Here is a 15799-nt window from a genome sequence, read left to right on the forward strand (position 1 = left end):
TTCATTAATAAACTACGTCCACGTACCTGTCGACGCGATCAGTACGTATCTTATTAGGTGTCCATTTAGTAAACACTTGCGGCGTCTAGCCGTGTATCAATGTGCTGTCCATATCTATATCAAATTGTCTATGTATGTATCCATGTTTCAATTCATCCATAACATGTCTTTGTATTGCGGCACGGTGGATCAGCTGGTAAAGCGTTGGCCTCACAGTTCTGAGGTCCCGGGTTCAATACCGGCCCCGCCTCTCTGGCGTTCGCACGTTCGCCCCGTGCCTGCGTGGCTTTCCTCCGGGTGGCCACTCTGGTTTCCTCCCACATCCCAAAAACACACAACATTAATTGGACACTCTAAATTGTCCCTAGGTGTGATTCTTTATCTCCATGTGCCCCGCGATTGGCTGGCGACCAGTTAAGGGTGTACCCCGCCTCCTGCTAGTTTACAGCTGGGATAGGCTCCAGCACTCCCCGTGACCCTCGTGAGGATAAGCGGCAAAGAAAATCAATGGATATCTTTGTATGGACTGTATCGTATGTCTCTATTTTGGTTGCTTTTTATACCATCATATATTGATCGATAGACTATATTTACAGGTGTATTAATGCACTTTTTAATGTCAAAATATGTCTCAATATCAATCTATCAATCCGTGTATCATTTTATGTATTATGTATCATTCATTCTTCTATGTATTATAATCTATCCTATATATAAATATTTTCTTTAAAAAAAACTCCAGAAAATGTTCCTTTTTTTTTCTTGAAATAATGATAATTATAACACTAATATAATTATTATATTATTAATTAAGTAATGATAATGACCATCTTTAAAACAAATTAGTTTCTCACAAAATTGAACTTTTCAGTAGAAAAGATGATTTTTCTCGGGAGCACTAAATCCATCCATCCATTTTCTTTGCCGCTCATCCTCACGAGAGTATCCCAGCTGTCAACAGGCGGGAGGCGGGGCACACCCTGAACTGGTTGCCAGCCAATCGCAGGGCAGATAGAAACAACCAATCGCACCCAAATTCACACCTACGGGCAATTTAGAGTGTCCAATTAATGCCGCATGTTTTTTTGGGGGATGTGGGGGGGAACCCGGGTGCCCACCCGGAGAAAACCCCGCGCAGGCAAAGGGGAGACCATGCAAACTCCACACAGGCGGGGCCCGGGATCGAACCCGGGGGCTCAGAACTGTGAGGCCAACGCTTCATCTATCCATCTTTCTAATAATTGATCTCATTTATATACGTATGGGTCATGTTTTTTCTTCCTCCTGTACTAGTGTATGTATCTAATATTTACCATATGTATCCCATAACATGTTTCAGAAAGTTTATTAGTCACGGAGGCGCACACAGTTGAGCAGTCGGGTTAGGTCGTCACAGTTTTATTATTCATGATTCGGCGATAAAATGATACAGATTTTACATAGCGCGGATTGACGGCTTGCTAACATAGCGATGCACAAAAAGTGTACGCAGAGATACATAAATCACACGCAAACGTACTCTCGGGTATTTGGCGGCGGGCGCACATTACAGGACCGCGCGGCATCTCTCCCCGGGGCGCCTTCTGATCTTCATTGTCACATGTTTGCAAACACCCCCCCCCCCCCCACGATGCCCCCCTCCCCACCCCCGACACGTTTTTCCAACATCTGCGGTGGGGGGCGCGGCTCACGAAAAAAGCAATTTACAAATCCCTAAATGAGATGTTTCCAGGCTGAGGTATGCGGTTCACGATCAATACACCGATCCAGTTTTCCCTTTTTTTTTTTAATTTTTTTTTATTTTGTACCCCCCACAATGCACCAAAGATCACATTTAACGCCTGCATAGACCGCAACGAAAACACACACAGACACATTCGTGCCTTATGTACACGGCAAGCTTCTTCGGAGTGAAAAGAGAAGTGCAGTGAACCCCCCCCCCCCCCCCCCCCGCCGTATCGCAAACTTTTTACCGACGTGTCCGAATTTGATGAACTGCCTTCAGTGGCGTACCAACAACTGGCGTCGAGTGTAAGATATGCAGTGCAGTAAAAAGAGGCGGAGAAGGTCCCCGACAAAACTTCTCCGCAAATCAGAGAGACAAAAATTCATGTTCTGGTTGTACTCTCAGCTCCATAGTGTCCGTTAAAAAAGCAGTTTTTGAAGGTTTATAATTTTTGCGACATCTCTGCTATCCTTTCGTCTGAATGTTAGCATTTTACATGATCTATTAGCATTATGCTAACAGATGTTCGTTAGATTGTTGTTGTTTTTTTTAGCATAATTCAGATAGGAGTGAAAAATAAACACCTTGGAGCTGGACCTCGACATTTTCATTTCCTCAAAGTGATGTTATATCAGCCATCCATCCATTTTCTAAGATGCTTATCCTCACAAGGGTCGCAGGGAGTGCTCGAGCCTATCGGGTTCCACCCTGAACTGGTCGGCGGCCAATCGCAGGGCACATTGAGACAACACAGCCGCGCTCACAATCACAACCGACCAGCCAATGTCTTCGCCGCTTATCCTCACGAGGGTCGCGGGGAGTGCCGGAGCCTATCCCAGCGGTCAACGGGCAGGAGGCGGGGTACACTCTGAACCGGTCGCCAGCCAATCGCAGGGCACATGGAGACAAACAGCCGCACTCGCAGTCACACCTAGGGGCAATTTAGCGTGTGCAATTAATGTCGCATGTTTTCGGGATGTGTGAGGAAATCGGAGTGCCCACCCGGAGAAAAGCCACGCAGGCTCGGGAAGAACATGCAAACTCCACACAGGCGGGGCTGGGATTGAACCCGGGACCTCAGAACTGTGAGGCAATGCTTTCCATCTTAAGACACCGTCCTGCCCCTATTATACCTATTCTCTTTTTTTTTTTATTTAACTGCAATAGGTAAATGTGTTGAAAGCGTGTGGGAGGGGTTAAAAAAAAAAAAAAAGTGTATTTAAAAAAAAAGAAATTGTTTCGTCTCTGCATACTGCAAATTTTCACCGGTGGCAGGTAGGTTATGATCATATCCTTTGCAATAAAGGGGTTGACTGTACGTAAGAGTAATGTGTTTATATTAAAAAAAAAAAAAGCAAAAACAAACAAAAAACAAACAGGATCCCGAAATGCCCAAAATGTTAGTCAGCGGTTTAAAAAAAAAAAAAAAAAAAGAAATTGTGTATAAAGGCTGAGCGGAGTGCATAATATTTACAAAGGGCGTGCCGGGAGCACATGACTTTTATTTGCATTGCGCAGGTCGTAGTGGTTTTGTTACTGGTCGTCGCTTCGAGGCCGACGTTACGTGCAACACGAGCCCTTTTTTTCCCCCCTCGGGCCTGCATTATTGACCACGTCAACATTTACAAAGCATCAAATCGGAATTAACAAATTGGCGGGGGGGCTTTAAACGCGAGCCCATCACAGAATCATCATACTTGTATTGGGTGGATTTTATTTGGGTGGGGGGTGCGGTCAAAGGCTCATCGTGCAAGACAAAATGGAAGGGACGCCTTTCAGGAAATTGTGTGCGTGCGTCGTCTAATCCGGTTAGGGTGGAGATCCGTTGGCAGGTCAAACGGGGTCTTAAGTGAGGGCCACAAACACAAAAATATATTTTTTTCCTTTGTTTGTGGATTGTTTTTTTTTTTTTTTTTTTAAATAACAAATCCAACTGTGAAATTTTACAAAAAAGTTTGTGGCTAAATTCAAGAAACACGAAATTCCCAGAAAAGAAAAAAAAAACACATTAAATTGACTTTCATCACGGGGCAGATCGGTTTTCATTGTTTGCCATTTTTAACTTCAAATTTGATTTTCATACCTTCCAGTTTCTATGAGCAGTTATTCACGGGGGTTCCAATATCAGATTTTCCCTCACTTTCTTTCCATTCTGGATTATTTCGGCCTCCGAAACGAGCATTTAGGCCAGGGGTGTCAAACTCATTTTTTATGGCGGGCCACATTGGAGCTCACGATTTCCCTCAGAGGGCCATTATTACTGTGAAACCATAAAAATCTTTAATCGACCCATGATATTTACACAATTAAATTCATCAACTAGTTTAGAAATCAGAAATCAAGGGTTTTTCAACTATCGTTGATGTTTGGAAACACAAAAATGCTCGCAATATCTCAACGTCATCATTTATAATACGACAATTGGAAATTTTGGTGCACATTTTCACAAAAGTCGTGGAAGTTTCGATTTGTCTTCGTGGCACACGTAAAATCGTGTGGCGGGCCAGATCTAGCCCCCGGGCCTCGAGTTTGACACCTGTGGTTTAGGCAATCGAACCAAGAGCATGCCTTGCTGTCGTCTCATTTCTTTATCATCCTCTTCCCTGAAGGCAGCATCAAAATGATTCTTCAACCCCAAATCTGGGAGGATTCACCCCCGATTTGTTTCCATTCGGGGGCCATTTCACCCCCCGCCGCCCACTCGGACCGCTTCGTAACCGGCGAGGCTCGTTTTGGGTTCCCTCCTCGATTCTTAATTATTTAGCGGCGCACCCGATCTCCGTGTCTAATTGTGGCTCCGACGGGTTTAATGTCGCTTCCAGGTGGAGTGAGGATATAAAAAGAAGATGAAGAAGAAGCAGGGGAAGGAGGAGGAGGAGGAGCGAATGAGGAGGGAAGCGGCGATGGGTTAGCGGCAACACCGTTTGTTTATTGTTGGACCAAAAAAAAAAAAAAAAAAAAACCCAAAAAAACACAACACCGAAAAGTTTTGTGAGTCACGGAAAAGTGGGAAAAATAATTTGCAAATCGAGGAATTAAACTCAAAAACATCAAGAAACAGTACAAATGGATGCATTGCGCAGGCCGGGCTACATGCTAACTATTCCCTTTGAAGCAGAGGGGGGAGTAAACGCCGCCATGTTTTCACACGATGCGAGGGAAATGTGCTCTATTAGTGGCATGCACATGCTAGCAGCGGTGTGTTGTTTAGCTAGGCTGTTTTGGTGGAGTGGTTGTACAATATGGTGCGCTTTTAGTGCATTTTGCACCACAAATGCTCAAAATTCATAGTCGTAAATCGGATTCTGGTCGTATTTCTGGATAAAAATGGGAATTTATACCCGATCGCTGCTGGTTTAGTGGTAGGTAGGCAACTAGCGAGCCGATAGGTAGCTCGATGGGGTTTTACCGTGGTGAATTTCAAGATTCTAGTAGATTTAATTGAAATTCACAATGGAATGCTGTGGAGCTAACGTCTTGGTAATTAGCTTTGTCGCTAGGTACTTACAGTAGCTAGCTCTAGCTCAGTGGTCTGATTGCTAGCTAGCTCGCTATAGATATATTGACTGCTAGAATGATATAGATAAAGGTAGTGAGACATTGTAGGATAGCCCCTGCATGTAGGTAGTTTCTAGCTATTTGTTTGGATATCATAATACAAGATACATACTACAAAATGTGCAATATATGAAGGCTAGAAACCTAAAATTGAATAAGTTGATAAGAAGTTAACCTGGTATGTAGTTAGGGTTCCAGAGATGATAGCTTGATATGGCTAAATAAATCCAAGAGAACCCGAGTCGTATTTGACCACCTACTGTTTTTGTAGTGGTTCGCTAACTCACTAGCTTTTTATCTGTAGATAGGCTCGCCTTTTCAGATTCACAGAGACAGAAAGCTAGGAAGTTTGGGAGCTTGGTAGGTAGCTACTTGTGGACGATAGCTAAATAGACAGCGAGAAAAAGCTATTGAGACAGCTAGTCAGCTCGCTCGGTAGCTTACGACGTGGAAATTACACATAGGAAGCTAGCTAGTGGTCTCCCCCCCCCCATAAATTTAGGCCTTTAGCCATTGTAGTGGCTCTTAGTGTTGATGTCGAGTAATTATTATTATCGTTGTGATGGATGGATGGAAAGATTGTCCCCTACGAGGTGGCGGATTCGTCGGGCTTCTTCTCGGCCTCCTCCTCCTCCGCCGCCGCGTCGGCCATCTTCTCTGCCGCGTCCTCAACCACCTTTTCCGTCTCCTCGGCCTCGGCGTTCTCCTCCTCGACCGCGACCCCCACGGTCGAAGAGGTCACCTCCACGGTCGGGGCGGTCACATCCACGCCCGGCGAGGTCACCTCAGCAGGCTTCTCCACCTCCACCTCCACCTCCTTCTCCTTCTTCTCCTCCTCCACCTTTCCATCGGCGCTGGCCTCCATCTTGTCTTCCCGGGTTTCGGCCTTGGGGGCGGCGTTCTCCGCGGCGCTGTTCTGCGCATTCTGGGCCGGTTGGGCTTCGTTGGCGCGGCAACGCTGCTTGCTGAGGGACTGGGCCAAGTAGCCCACCAGCTTCATGTACTCGTCGAAGCCCACCTTGCCATCCTTGTTCTCATCCAGGCCCTTGCCCATGTTCTGGACCGCCTCCTTGCTGTCCGCGTCCTGCACAGAGACGACTACGAGTTTTAAACATGGCATACGCGCAACAGTGGCTTCTGCGGCTAAATAGAAGTCAGTCGAGGGATTTTTGTACGTCATATTTGGTTAATATTTTTGAGGTGGGGGAAAAAAAAAAAAAAAAAAAGCATTTTTCAGGGAGGGCAATTTCCCCCGTGAAACAGATGAGAGATTTGTTTTGTTTCCTGACCGACAAGATGTTGGAGAGTTGACTCTTGACCATGTTCTGGAAGTCTTTGGGTCCCAAACTTTCCTTCCCTTTACCGGACTTCAGGAAGACCTTGACCACGGTCTGAATGGCTTCCTCCATGACTCCCCTCTCTGACAACACACACATTAGATTAGATAGATGAGTGGAAAAAGAGAGAAAAAAAAAATTACGCGTGATTGAGAGGTACAATGGCCGCCGCGATCTTTGATAGGTCATCTGATCCGATGAGGCTTCTGCCGCCTCGGATTACCCGCCGCGCTCATCTCGTGTCTCCAATCCACTCTCCCTTACGCTCTCAAATGCTCTGACGACCTTTTGTGAGCGCCAGGAGTGCTTTCAAGAATAATAATAATTTAAAAAATAAATTGAATTGAACATGAACTCTAAATTGCCCCAAGGTGTGATTGTGAATGCAGCCGTTTGTCTCCGTGTGCCCCGCGGTTGGCTGGTGACCAGTTCAGGGCGTAACCCGCCTCCTGCCCGACGACAACTGGGATAGGCTCCAGCACTCCCCGCGGCCCTTGTGAGGATAAGCGGCAAAGGAAATGGATGGATGGATTTAGTGCTCCCTAGAAAAATCATCTTTTCTACTGAAAAGTTCAATTTTAAGAGGAATGAATTTGTTTTAAAGATAATCATTATCATTACTTAATTATTAGTGTTATAATTATCATTACTTCAAGAAAAAAAAGGTAAATTTTTTGAAGTAGAAAATGTAAGAAAGAAAATATTTTTTTTCTAAAGTTACATTTTTAAAGAAAAGCTGCTGTCCTTTTTTATGTTAAAAAAAGGAAATCTCAGAGAAAAAAAGTAATATATTTTTTAAGTATTTTTCTATTCAAGACATTATTCAAGGCATCTATTTAATTTTGAAAAATTTGTATTCACAGCAGATTTCTTCAAAATGTGTGTAGAGTAATTTTTCTGGAGTAGAATATTTTGTTGTTTTGTTTTTAAGAAAGTATTTTTTTTTCCCTAAAGTTACATTTTCAAACAAAAGCAGCTTTCCTTTTTATATATATAAAAAAGGAAACCTCGGAGAAAAAAAAGCAATATTTTTTCAAGAAAGTACTATTTTTCTTTTCAAGAAATTTTTTTCATGCATTTAATTTTTTTTAAGAAAAAGCAGTATTTACATCAGATTTCTTCAAGTTATGTGTACAGTCATTTCTCCCCCCCAATTTTTTTTTCATAATTTTTTAAAAACATGTACTATTTTCCCAGAGAAAAGACCTTATTTTTCCAAGAGGCAAATTGTTCATAAGAAAAAAAAAAGGTGAATAATAATAATAATAAATACCTATCCATACATAAAATACGTAAATACTTTTCTTTTGTATTGCACGTTGAGAACGAGAACTGCCTTGATCTTTTTTTTTTTTTTTTTTTTTTGCTATCTCTTCAACTTCCTGTTTTGGTTCCGTCGGGTCCGAATATGTAAAGCATGCGCGAGTGTGGGTGACCTCTCCACACAGGAATTCCATTCACGGCCGTTTTGCGGCGCAGGAATTTACAGGCCGACCCACGGACTGCCGGCTTCTTTCTTTCTTTCTTTCTACATACGACTGCTATTGACGCGGAAATCTCAATGGACGATGAGATGAGATGTCCCGCCATGTCACGTTTTGATATAGTGTTTTATGCATGTTCAAAAAAAAAAAAAAAAAAAAAAGGGGGGGGGGGGAAGCGACGCGCCGTCCTGCCCGTCCTTGTAACTTTTTTTTTTGTGGAACTCGATGTTTTTCCATCGTTCGCCGGAGCCAGTGTGGCGCCGGACCAGCGGCACCAAAAAGCTGCAAGCAATTACAGGCGAGATTGTGAGCTGTCAAATGTTTGGGTGTTGTTCCCTGAAAATGCGCTTCGTCACTATTCAGCACGGGGTGCGAAAAAGTACTCGCACTCTGTACTTAAGTACAAGTACAGATTTTTGTGTAAAACCTTTTCCGAATGAAAAGACTGTGATACAGAATTCCTATTTTCACAACTTATTTCTACATAAAACACAAAATAGTTACCCTTTTATTAACTTGCAGTATATAGAAAGTCTACACACCCCTGTTCAAATGCCAGATTTTTATGATACAAAAAAACGGCAGGAAGATAAATCATTTAAAAACTTTTCCCACCGTCACTTATAAACTGCACTCATCAATTTTTATGAGGAAGTACAGCTATGCCTCAATTCTCGACCACAATCCGTTCCAGAAAACTGTTCGAGAAGTGATTTGTTCGAAAACCGAGTCCATGTTTCCCATTACAATGAATGGAAAAAGAAATAATCCGTTCCAAGCCTTAAAATAATTAAGCTTTTTAAAGCATTTTTTAAAACTTTTCCTGATAATAAACTGCATAGTAGAAATACATGTATAGTTTAAATACTTTATATAATAAAATAATTTTAAAAATGGATTTATTTTTTGCTTAAAATGTATGCTTTAATAGTAGAGTACGCTAGGCTGGGACCGCATTGCTGCATCTGTAGCGACTCGGCCCTGAGCCTTGTAATTATGCCGGCGTTATGTCATTTCCTGGGGGGCATTCGAATTGGCGATAACAAAACGCGTCATGGGTGGGTCAGCTGGTCTGGCCGCGTGCAATACGGTACCGATTTTCGTTCGAAAACGGAAGCAAAAAAAAAAAAAAAAAAAAAAAATCTCAAAATTTTCCTTTCAAAAACCGATTTGTTGGAAAATGGGGACGTTCGAGGACGGACGCTTTACTGTAAAAAATAAAATAATCACAACTGACTTAATGTGGTTGCGGTTGGTTGTGCACACCTGTTCATAAGTGGGGGTGTGACTCACCCCGATTAAAGTTCAGTGTTGTAAAAACTACACAGCAGGGTTGAGTCCACCTTTTATGTCCACTGCACAGGGGATCATACCGAGATGAAAAAAAAAAACTCTTTAGTCGTGAAATTGTAACAAAATGAAAAAATTACCTGATAACTGAAAAAAAAAAAAAAAAAAAAAAAAAAAAAAAAAATCAACCCAAAAACTCAACCTCCCGCGACCCCCGTGAGGATAAGAGGCTTGGATAATTGATGGATATAATCATATGCCATTTAGGACTTGAAATCTCATACCAGGACTGTAAAACTGTTTTCCATTCTCACCAGAACCGGGGTCCACTCGTACCGCCCATCCCGCGTCACGGCCTCCGACTAATCCGCTTATTTACCCGCGAAAAGTCCTGAAATCGCAAACTCCCTCCCGGCCGGCTCACGAAACAAACACGCCTCACGGCCGGAGGTTTCCCCTGACCCCGCCCATTCGAGAGCGCCCGAAGGCGACGCCGGTGTCGCCTTTCCGAAGTGGGCCGACGTCAAGTATTAACGCGGGAGCGCGGTGAGGTGTTGGCCCGGTGTCGGTCACGGTAACTAGCCTGTCATGATACGCAACAAGCATATATTCTTGATCCTCCGCAAAGAAAAAAATATATACTATTTTACCGCAATTTACTAAAGCAGTTGAGAAACTTGTCTTTGTTTATTATACTAGGTGGCACGGTGGAGCAGGTGGAAAACGTTGGCCTCACAATGGTGAGGTCCCGGGTTCCATCCCTACCACGCCTGTGTGGAGTTTGCATGTTCTCCCCCGTGCCTGTGTGGATTTTCTCCAGGGGGGCACTCCGGTTTTCCTCCCACATCCCAAAAACATGCAACATTAATTGGACACTCTAAATTGCCCATAGGTGCGATTGTGAGTCCGACTGTTGTTTGTCTCCACGTGACCTGCGATTGGCCGGCAACCAGTTCAGGGTGTGCCCCGCCTCCTGCCCGTTGACAGCTGGGATAGGCTCCAGCACTTCCCGCGTCCCTAGTGAGGATAAGCGGCTAAGAAAATGGATGGGTGGATTGATTACACTACCCCTTGGTGGCCACGGTGTGCACAACAGACATGAAATTATTATGCACAAAGTTTCATTCTTTAAATTCCATTTGTTATTGTACGCTTTAATTAAGTACTATATTATAGGAAAACATAACTACCTCATATCATGGCAACTTTTTTTTTTGATTTCTAACTCGAAACTCTGAAAAAATAACACCCCTCCCCCACCAATAGGGGAAAAAAAATTCCTCTCACGGGAAAAGTGAATACATCTTTAGCCTTTAAACATTGCTGCTTCCCAACAATATGAATTTAATGCCCAACCCCGCCCATCCCCTCCCCCTTCCTCAACATTCTTGTTCCGTTGTAAATTTTGCGTGGTCTTAATGTCATGCATTTTTGCTGTAAATAAATAAATTATTATTGTGATTTAAAATCGGAATTCTAAATCCTCTTTTGCAGGTTTTTTTTTTTTGGTCTTCCCCACAAACGCCTGATCGAAAGCTGCTGGTTGCCGCGCCGTGGGCCCACGGGCCTCAGGTTCCGCACCCTTGCCTTCGGTGTGGGTGGACACCCTTGGGTAAAACGCCAAATCCAACACTCGGCGAGGAAGGCGGTTAGTTTTCGGGCACTCGGCTGCCTGGCGCCTCTTTATCAACTAAAAGCAAAGCAGCATTTAAAAAAAAAAAAAACGTGGGGAGTAAAAAAAAAAAAAAAAAAAAGTTGATTTCAAGAAATTATTGTTCGAAAACTGTTTATTCCCCCCGGCTAAATGGTCAGCGAACGCAACAAAAGGCAACGAAAAAAGAGCGCTGGAGTGACTTTTTCTTTCTTTTTTTTAGCGCTGCATGGAGGTCGAAACGTGGCACATAAAAAAAAAAAACAAGCAACGGACACGCAACGACGAATCCACTCACCGTAAATCGTCGGGCCGAGCGTGGAAATGCGCGCAAAAAAAGAAAGATTTTCGTCGCCCCCCCCCTTTTTTTTTTTGTCTTCCCCTTCGCGCTGCTGCAACGACTCCTGCGTCGACTCCGCGGAACTTGCCAAACTCGTACAACTGCTAAAGTCTCTTCCGTGATTTTCTTTCTCTCTTTTTTTTTTTTTGCTTCCCTTCAAACTTTTTTTTTCTTCCCTCTGTTCCCCACTGACAAGTGAAAGGGCGTGTACCTGGAAGAGCACACAGAAGGAGGGAGGGAAGGAGGGAGGGATGGAGGGGTGGAGGGATTGGGGCACAGCTGTGGGCGACTTCCACGGAGAAATTCGTGCAAGTCGAGTTTGCCTTGCAATTAGTTCTGGTGCGCTTGCGATTGACACTTAAAGACACGCGTGGGTTTTTTTTTTTTTTTTTTTTTTTTTGGTAGCGGACGCATCCCGAATCAATTCATGTGCTTTTAAAAAAAAAAAAAAAAAAACAGAAAAAACTAAATTTCATACTTGTCAACTCGTACGGTTGAGCCGTAGTCCATACGGATTTTGTGGTGAAACTTACGGCCGCATATCACATATCATACGGATTCTGATCATATCCGTTGCAATACAATTTCTGAACACATGTCATGCCACTAAAGAGACTTTGATAATTCGACATTAACTTCAGATATGGAGATCTAATATCAAAATCATTAAGGAAAACTCCGTTATTTTGACATATAATTTGATTCGGTATGTTATTGATTTTTTTAATGATTTTTTTTTTGCTCTCTACAGGGATTTTTTGGATAGTTTATACAAGTTGGAACTCCGAAAAGTTGACAGGTAGGAACTTTGCACACCGCCTGACCAAAAACGCAAAAAATAAATGAAAATGATGGATAATATCCGTGCCGGTGCGTGCAGAAAAGGAAAATCATCCATCCATCCATTTACTCCCCCGCTTATCCTGACGAGGGTCGCGGGGAGTGCTGGGGCAGGAGGCGGGGCAAGCCGTGAACCGGTCGCCAGCCAATCGCAGGGCACATGGAGACAAACAGCCGCACTCACAATCACACCTCGGGGCGATTTAGAGGGGGTCACCAACGCGGTTTCCTCCCACAAACCCAAAAACATGCAACATTAATTGGACACTCTAAATTGTCCCGAGGTGTGATTGTGAGTGCAGCCATTTGTCTCAACGTGCCCTGCGATTGACTGGCAATCAGTTCAGGGCGTACCCCGCGTCCCGCCCGTTGACAGCTGGGATAGGCTCCGGCGCTCCCCGCAACCCTCGTGAGGATAAGCGGCAAAGAAAATGGATGGATGTGATTAGCTGAGTCTGACATTTGCCGCAAACAGGTCACGCAGCCCTTCATCCGATCGGTGCTACAGAAGTAGCTCTCAGCCTCAAAAAGGTTGCTGAGCCCTGATTTAGAGTGTCCAATCAATGTTGCGGGACTGAGATCGAACCCAGGTCCTCAAAACTGCGAGGCCGACCCTTTTACCGCCCGCGTCAAAAATCATATTTGGCAAAAATACCAAAATCTGAGGACAAGAAGGGTTTCTCCGCGAGAAACGCGAGTCATCTAAACAGCGCTAGCGAACGGGGTTAGCGGTCGTTAGCAAGGTGTTGCGGCAGGCGTGACGCTCGCCAGGCGCAACCAGATACGGCGGGCCGCTGAGTCGAAGTTGTGAATGTGGTGAATGAATGACAGGGAACTCGTGAGACAATGAGGCCTTGATTCCGGGCCGATGGATAATCGGGAATAAAAGCACACCGGGCCAAACGGCGCACTAAGAAGTGAAACCGCCTTCGATGCCCGCCAGGTTCCCCGAGCAGCTGGCAGAACTCGAAAAGAAGCTCAGCTCGCCGTCACCGTTCAGGTCCAGAGACGTCACGAGCTGGTCCACCACGCCAAGATCACCAGATCTCAATGTCATGCGTTTGGTCACCTGCTGCCACTTATTAATCATACAGCGTCGATGCTGTTCCTAATTTTCTGAATTAAGGTGACCTCGACGTACGGCGAACGAGATCTAGGCAGTAAAACACAGACATAGTAAAAGAAAACATACAGCAGAACCGCGATTTCACAGACACGGAACCAACAGGCTTGGGCCTTAATAGACAGGGTGCCCGCTCACAATGGACACAGTCCAGAATCGAGCACTTTGGTTTCCTGGCGCTATACATGGGGACGGGGACCCGGTACTGAATTTCCAGGGATAGACGCGGTTCTTTATACGGGCGCTCTTCGTCTACAGGTCTCTCAAACATGTTTTGGGGATTTTGGTGCAGAATATAGGCAGCAGTTTTTGTTTTTGTCAAACATCCAGCTAGTTCTCAGCGCCGCGATATGGTTTTCTTGGCCTTATCTAGGCGGTATTGTACAACTGGAAGTGCCGTGATGCCTTTCAAGTCAGTCGACGTCGTTACCTTGACGAAGTTGGTCAGCTGCGAGGCGACAAGTTGGTGGAACTCACCCGGACTCAAAGACCCTTCGTTGCCCGGGTACGCCTTGAACCACTCGATCAAGGTCAAGACGGCGGCTTCCGTGCGAGCTTCACCCGCGGAAAAACGGAAGCGACGGAAGCGCTCGAGAGCCATCGAATTATAAAAGGTGAGGCCTGTGGAATACCGTTGTACCGTTTAAATGTCAGGCATTTTTGGTTAATTCTAAATCTTCTTTTGACAGCTGGGTTGGCTCCAGCACTCCCGTGACCCCTGTGAGGATAAGTGGCTAAGAAAATGGATGGCTGCTTCCCTTCAAACCTTTTTGCGAGTCAAATGTGAGTCATCCAAACACCGTTAGCGAACGCGAGAACAACACGGGGTAGCCGTTGTTAGCAAGGTTTGTAGCAGGCGTGACCGCTTAAGGCTCGACAGCCGGAACCAGATACTGCGGACCGCTGAATCGAGGTTTTGCATGTAGTGAATGAAAGACAGGGAACTTGTGAGACGATAAGGTCTTTAATCCGGGCCAACGGTTCATCGGGAACAAAAGCACGCAGGAGCAAACGTCGCACTAAGAAGCGAAACCGCCTTGCTTGCCCGCCAGATTCCCAATCAGCTGCCAGAACTCGCCGAAGGTCAGCTCGCCGTCGGCGTTCTGGTCCAGAGACGACATGAGGCGGTCCACAGCGCCAGGATCGGAGGCGGTCTGAATTTAAAACAAACACTCAATATCATGTGTGGAACCAACTAGTTTAGGATTTAACAGTCAGGGTGCCCAGATTCCAGAATCGCACGTTTTTTGTTTACTGGCACAATACATGGGGACTGGAACCCGGTACTGAATTTCCAGGAACAGACGCGGTTGCTTGAACGGGTGCCCGTCGTGTACACGTCTCTTGAACGTGTTTTTGGGATTTTTGGTACAGAATGTATACAGCAGTTTTTGTCAGACATCCAATCGTGAAGCACGCTACCCTCGCAGCTAGTTCTCAGCGGCACAATCTGGTTTTCTTGGCCTTATCTAGGTGATATCGTACAACTGGAAGTACCACGATGCCAGTCGACATCGATACCTTGACGAAGTTGGGCAGCTGCAAGGAGACCAGTCGGTGGAACTCGTCCCGACTCAGCGTGCTGGCGGACCCGTCGTCGCCCGCGTACGCCTTGAACTGGCTGACCAACGTCAAGATGGCGGCTTCCATGCTGGCTTCACCTGCGGAAATAAAGGAAGCAAAGGAAGCTCTCGAGAGCCGTCGAATCGTAAAGGTGAGACCCGGGGAATGCCGTACCGTTTGTTGTGCGAGGAGCGCGAGCGTCTTACCCGTCAGGGCCGTCACGCCCGCGTATTTATGCGCGGCGTAGGGATGCAGGGATCAGCGGAAAACGCCACCGGCCCTCATTTTCCACAGCAAAGTGCTGACGGCGGGATGTGCAGATAGCATCGGTCGAAACGCAGGAGACGCAGCAGGGTTCGTGCCCACCTAAGCAGTACGGCGTTTATACAAAACATCCCGCGTATGAGGTCATCGTGATCGGCGAGGGACCTGCAGCACTGGAAATTTTCGGCCTACCTTATTTAGAATTAGCGGTTCACTTGAGCAGGTTATCCTTGTTACGATACCTACTGCGAACGTTAGCGTAGCACGCGGGCTTCCGTGCCGGAGAATTCAAAGCACGATCGGCGGCCGTTTGCGGTTTTATTCTAGCGAGCGCGCGCCCTGTTCTGTCGCCTGTCATTGCTGACATTCTTCGCTCGAGAACGTGTCACGTCACGTTCGACGGCGACCTTTGACTGGCTGCCGCTACGTGCTCCTTTGATCTGCAGGGAGAGAAATAGTTTGGATCTCATCACGATCTCCGTTTTGAACAATGCTGATAGCGAGCATGCGAGCTTGTGATACGCTAACAGCCTGGTCGGATGCATTACGTTCTTTTGTGACAAGTGAATGTGGTTAAAGCCTAGTTTTGAGACCAAGTTGAATGCCACTATGCTAACAGTTTA

General features: G+C 45.4%; 2 protein-coding genes and 1 long non-coding RNA gene across 5 annotated transcripts; 1 reads left to right on the forward strand and 2 right to left on the reverse strand.

Moving 5' to 3' along the window:
* Positions 1-840: 840 nt before the first annotated feature.
* s100u (S100 calcium binding protein U) lies at positions 841-11702 on the reverse strand. Of its 2 annotated transcripts, none has more exons than XM_061818071.1 (3): positions 11598-11702; positions 6574-6704; positions 841-6368 (listed from the first exon to the last, which is right to left on the reverse strand). In XM_061818071.1, the coding sequence occupies exons 2-3, from the start codon at positions 6691-6693 to the stop codon at positions 5871-5873; spliced, it is 618 nt and encodes a 205-aa protein (XP_061674055.1). In that variant the 5' UTR covers positions 6694-6704; positions 11598-11702; the 3' UTR covers positions 841-5870. The 2 variants fall into 2 exon arrangements, with proteins under 2 accessions (XP_061674055.1, XP_061674047.1); XM_061818063.1 differs by lacking the exon at positions 11598-11702 and adding an exon at positions 11345-11589 and having other exon boundaries at positions 842-6368.
* LOC133499892 (uncharacterized) lies at positions 11665-14947 on the forward strand. Of its 2 annotated transcripts, none has more exons than XR_009794773.1 (5): positions 11665-11756; positions 12138-12185; positions 13723-13963; positions 14039-14132; positions 14823-14947. It is a non-coding gene; the product is annotated as an uncharacterized LOC133499892 (long non-coding RNA). The 2 variants fall into 2 exon arrangements; XR_009794774.1 differs by having other exon boundaries at positions 11666-11725.
* Positions 14303-15195, reverse strand: s100a11 (S100 calcium binding protein A11). Its single transcript, XM_061818230.1, has 3 exons — positions 15087-15195; positions 14871-15010; positions 14303-14503 (listed from the first exon to the last, which is right to left on the reverse strand). Exons 2-3 carry the CDS (start codon positions 14997-14999, stop codon positions 14369-14371), a joined length of 264 nt encoding a protein of 87 aa, XP_061674214.1. The 5' UTR covers positions 15000-15010; positions 15087-15195; the 3' UTR covers positions 14303-14368.
* Between the last annotated feature and the right edge of the window lie 604 nt (positions 15196-15799).

Source organism: Syngnathoides biaculeatus, chromosome 1 (genome assembly GCF_019802595.1).
Source record: "Syngnathoides biaculeatus isolate LvHL_M chromosome 1, ASM1980259v1, whole genome shotgun sequence".
NCBI lineage: Eukaryota > Metazoa > Chordata > Actinopteri > Syngnathiformes > Syngnathidae > Syngnathoides > Syngnathoides biaculeatus.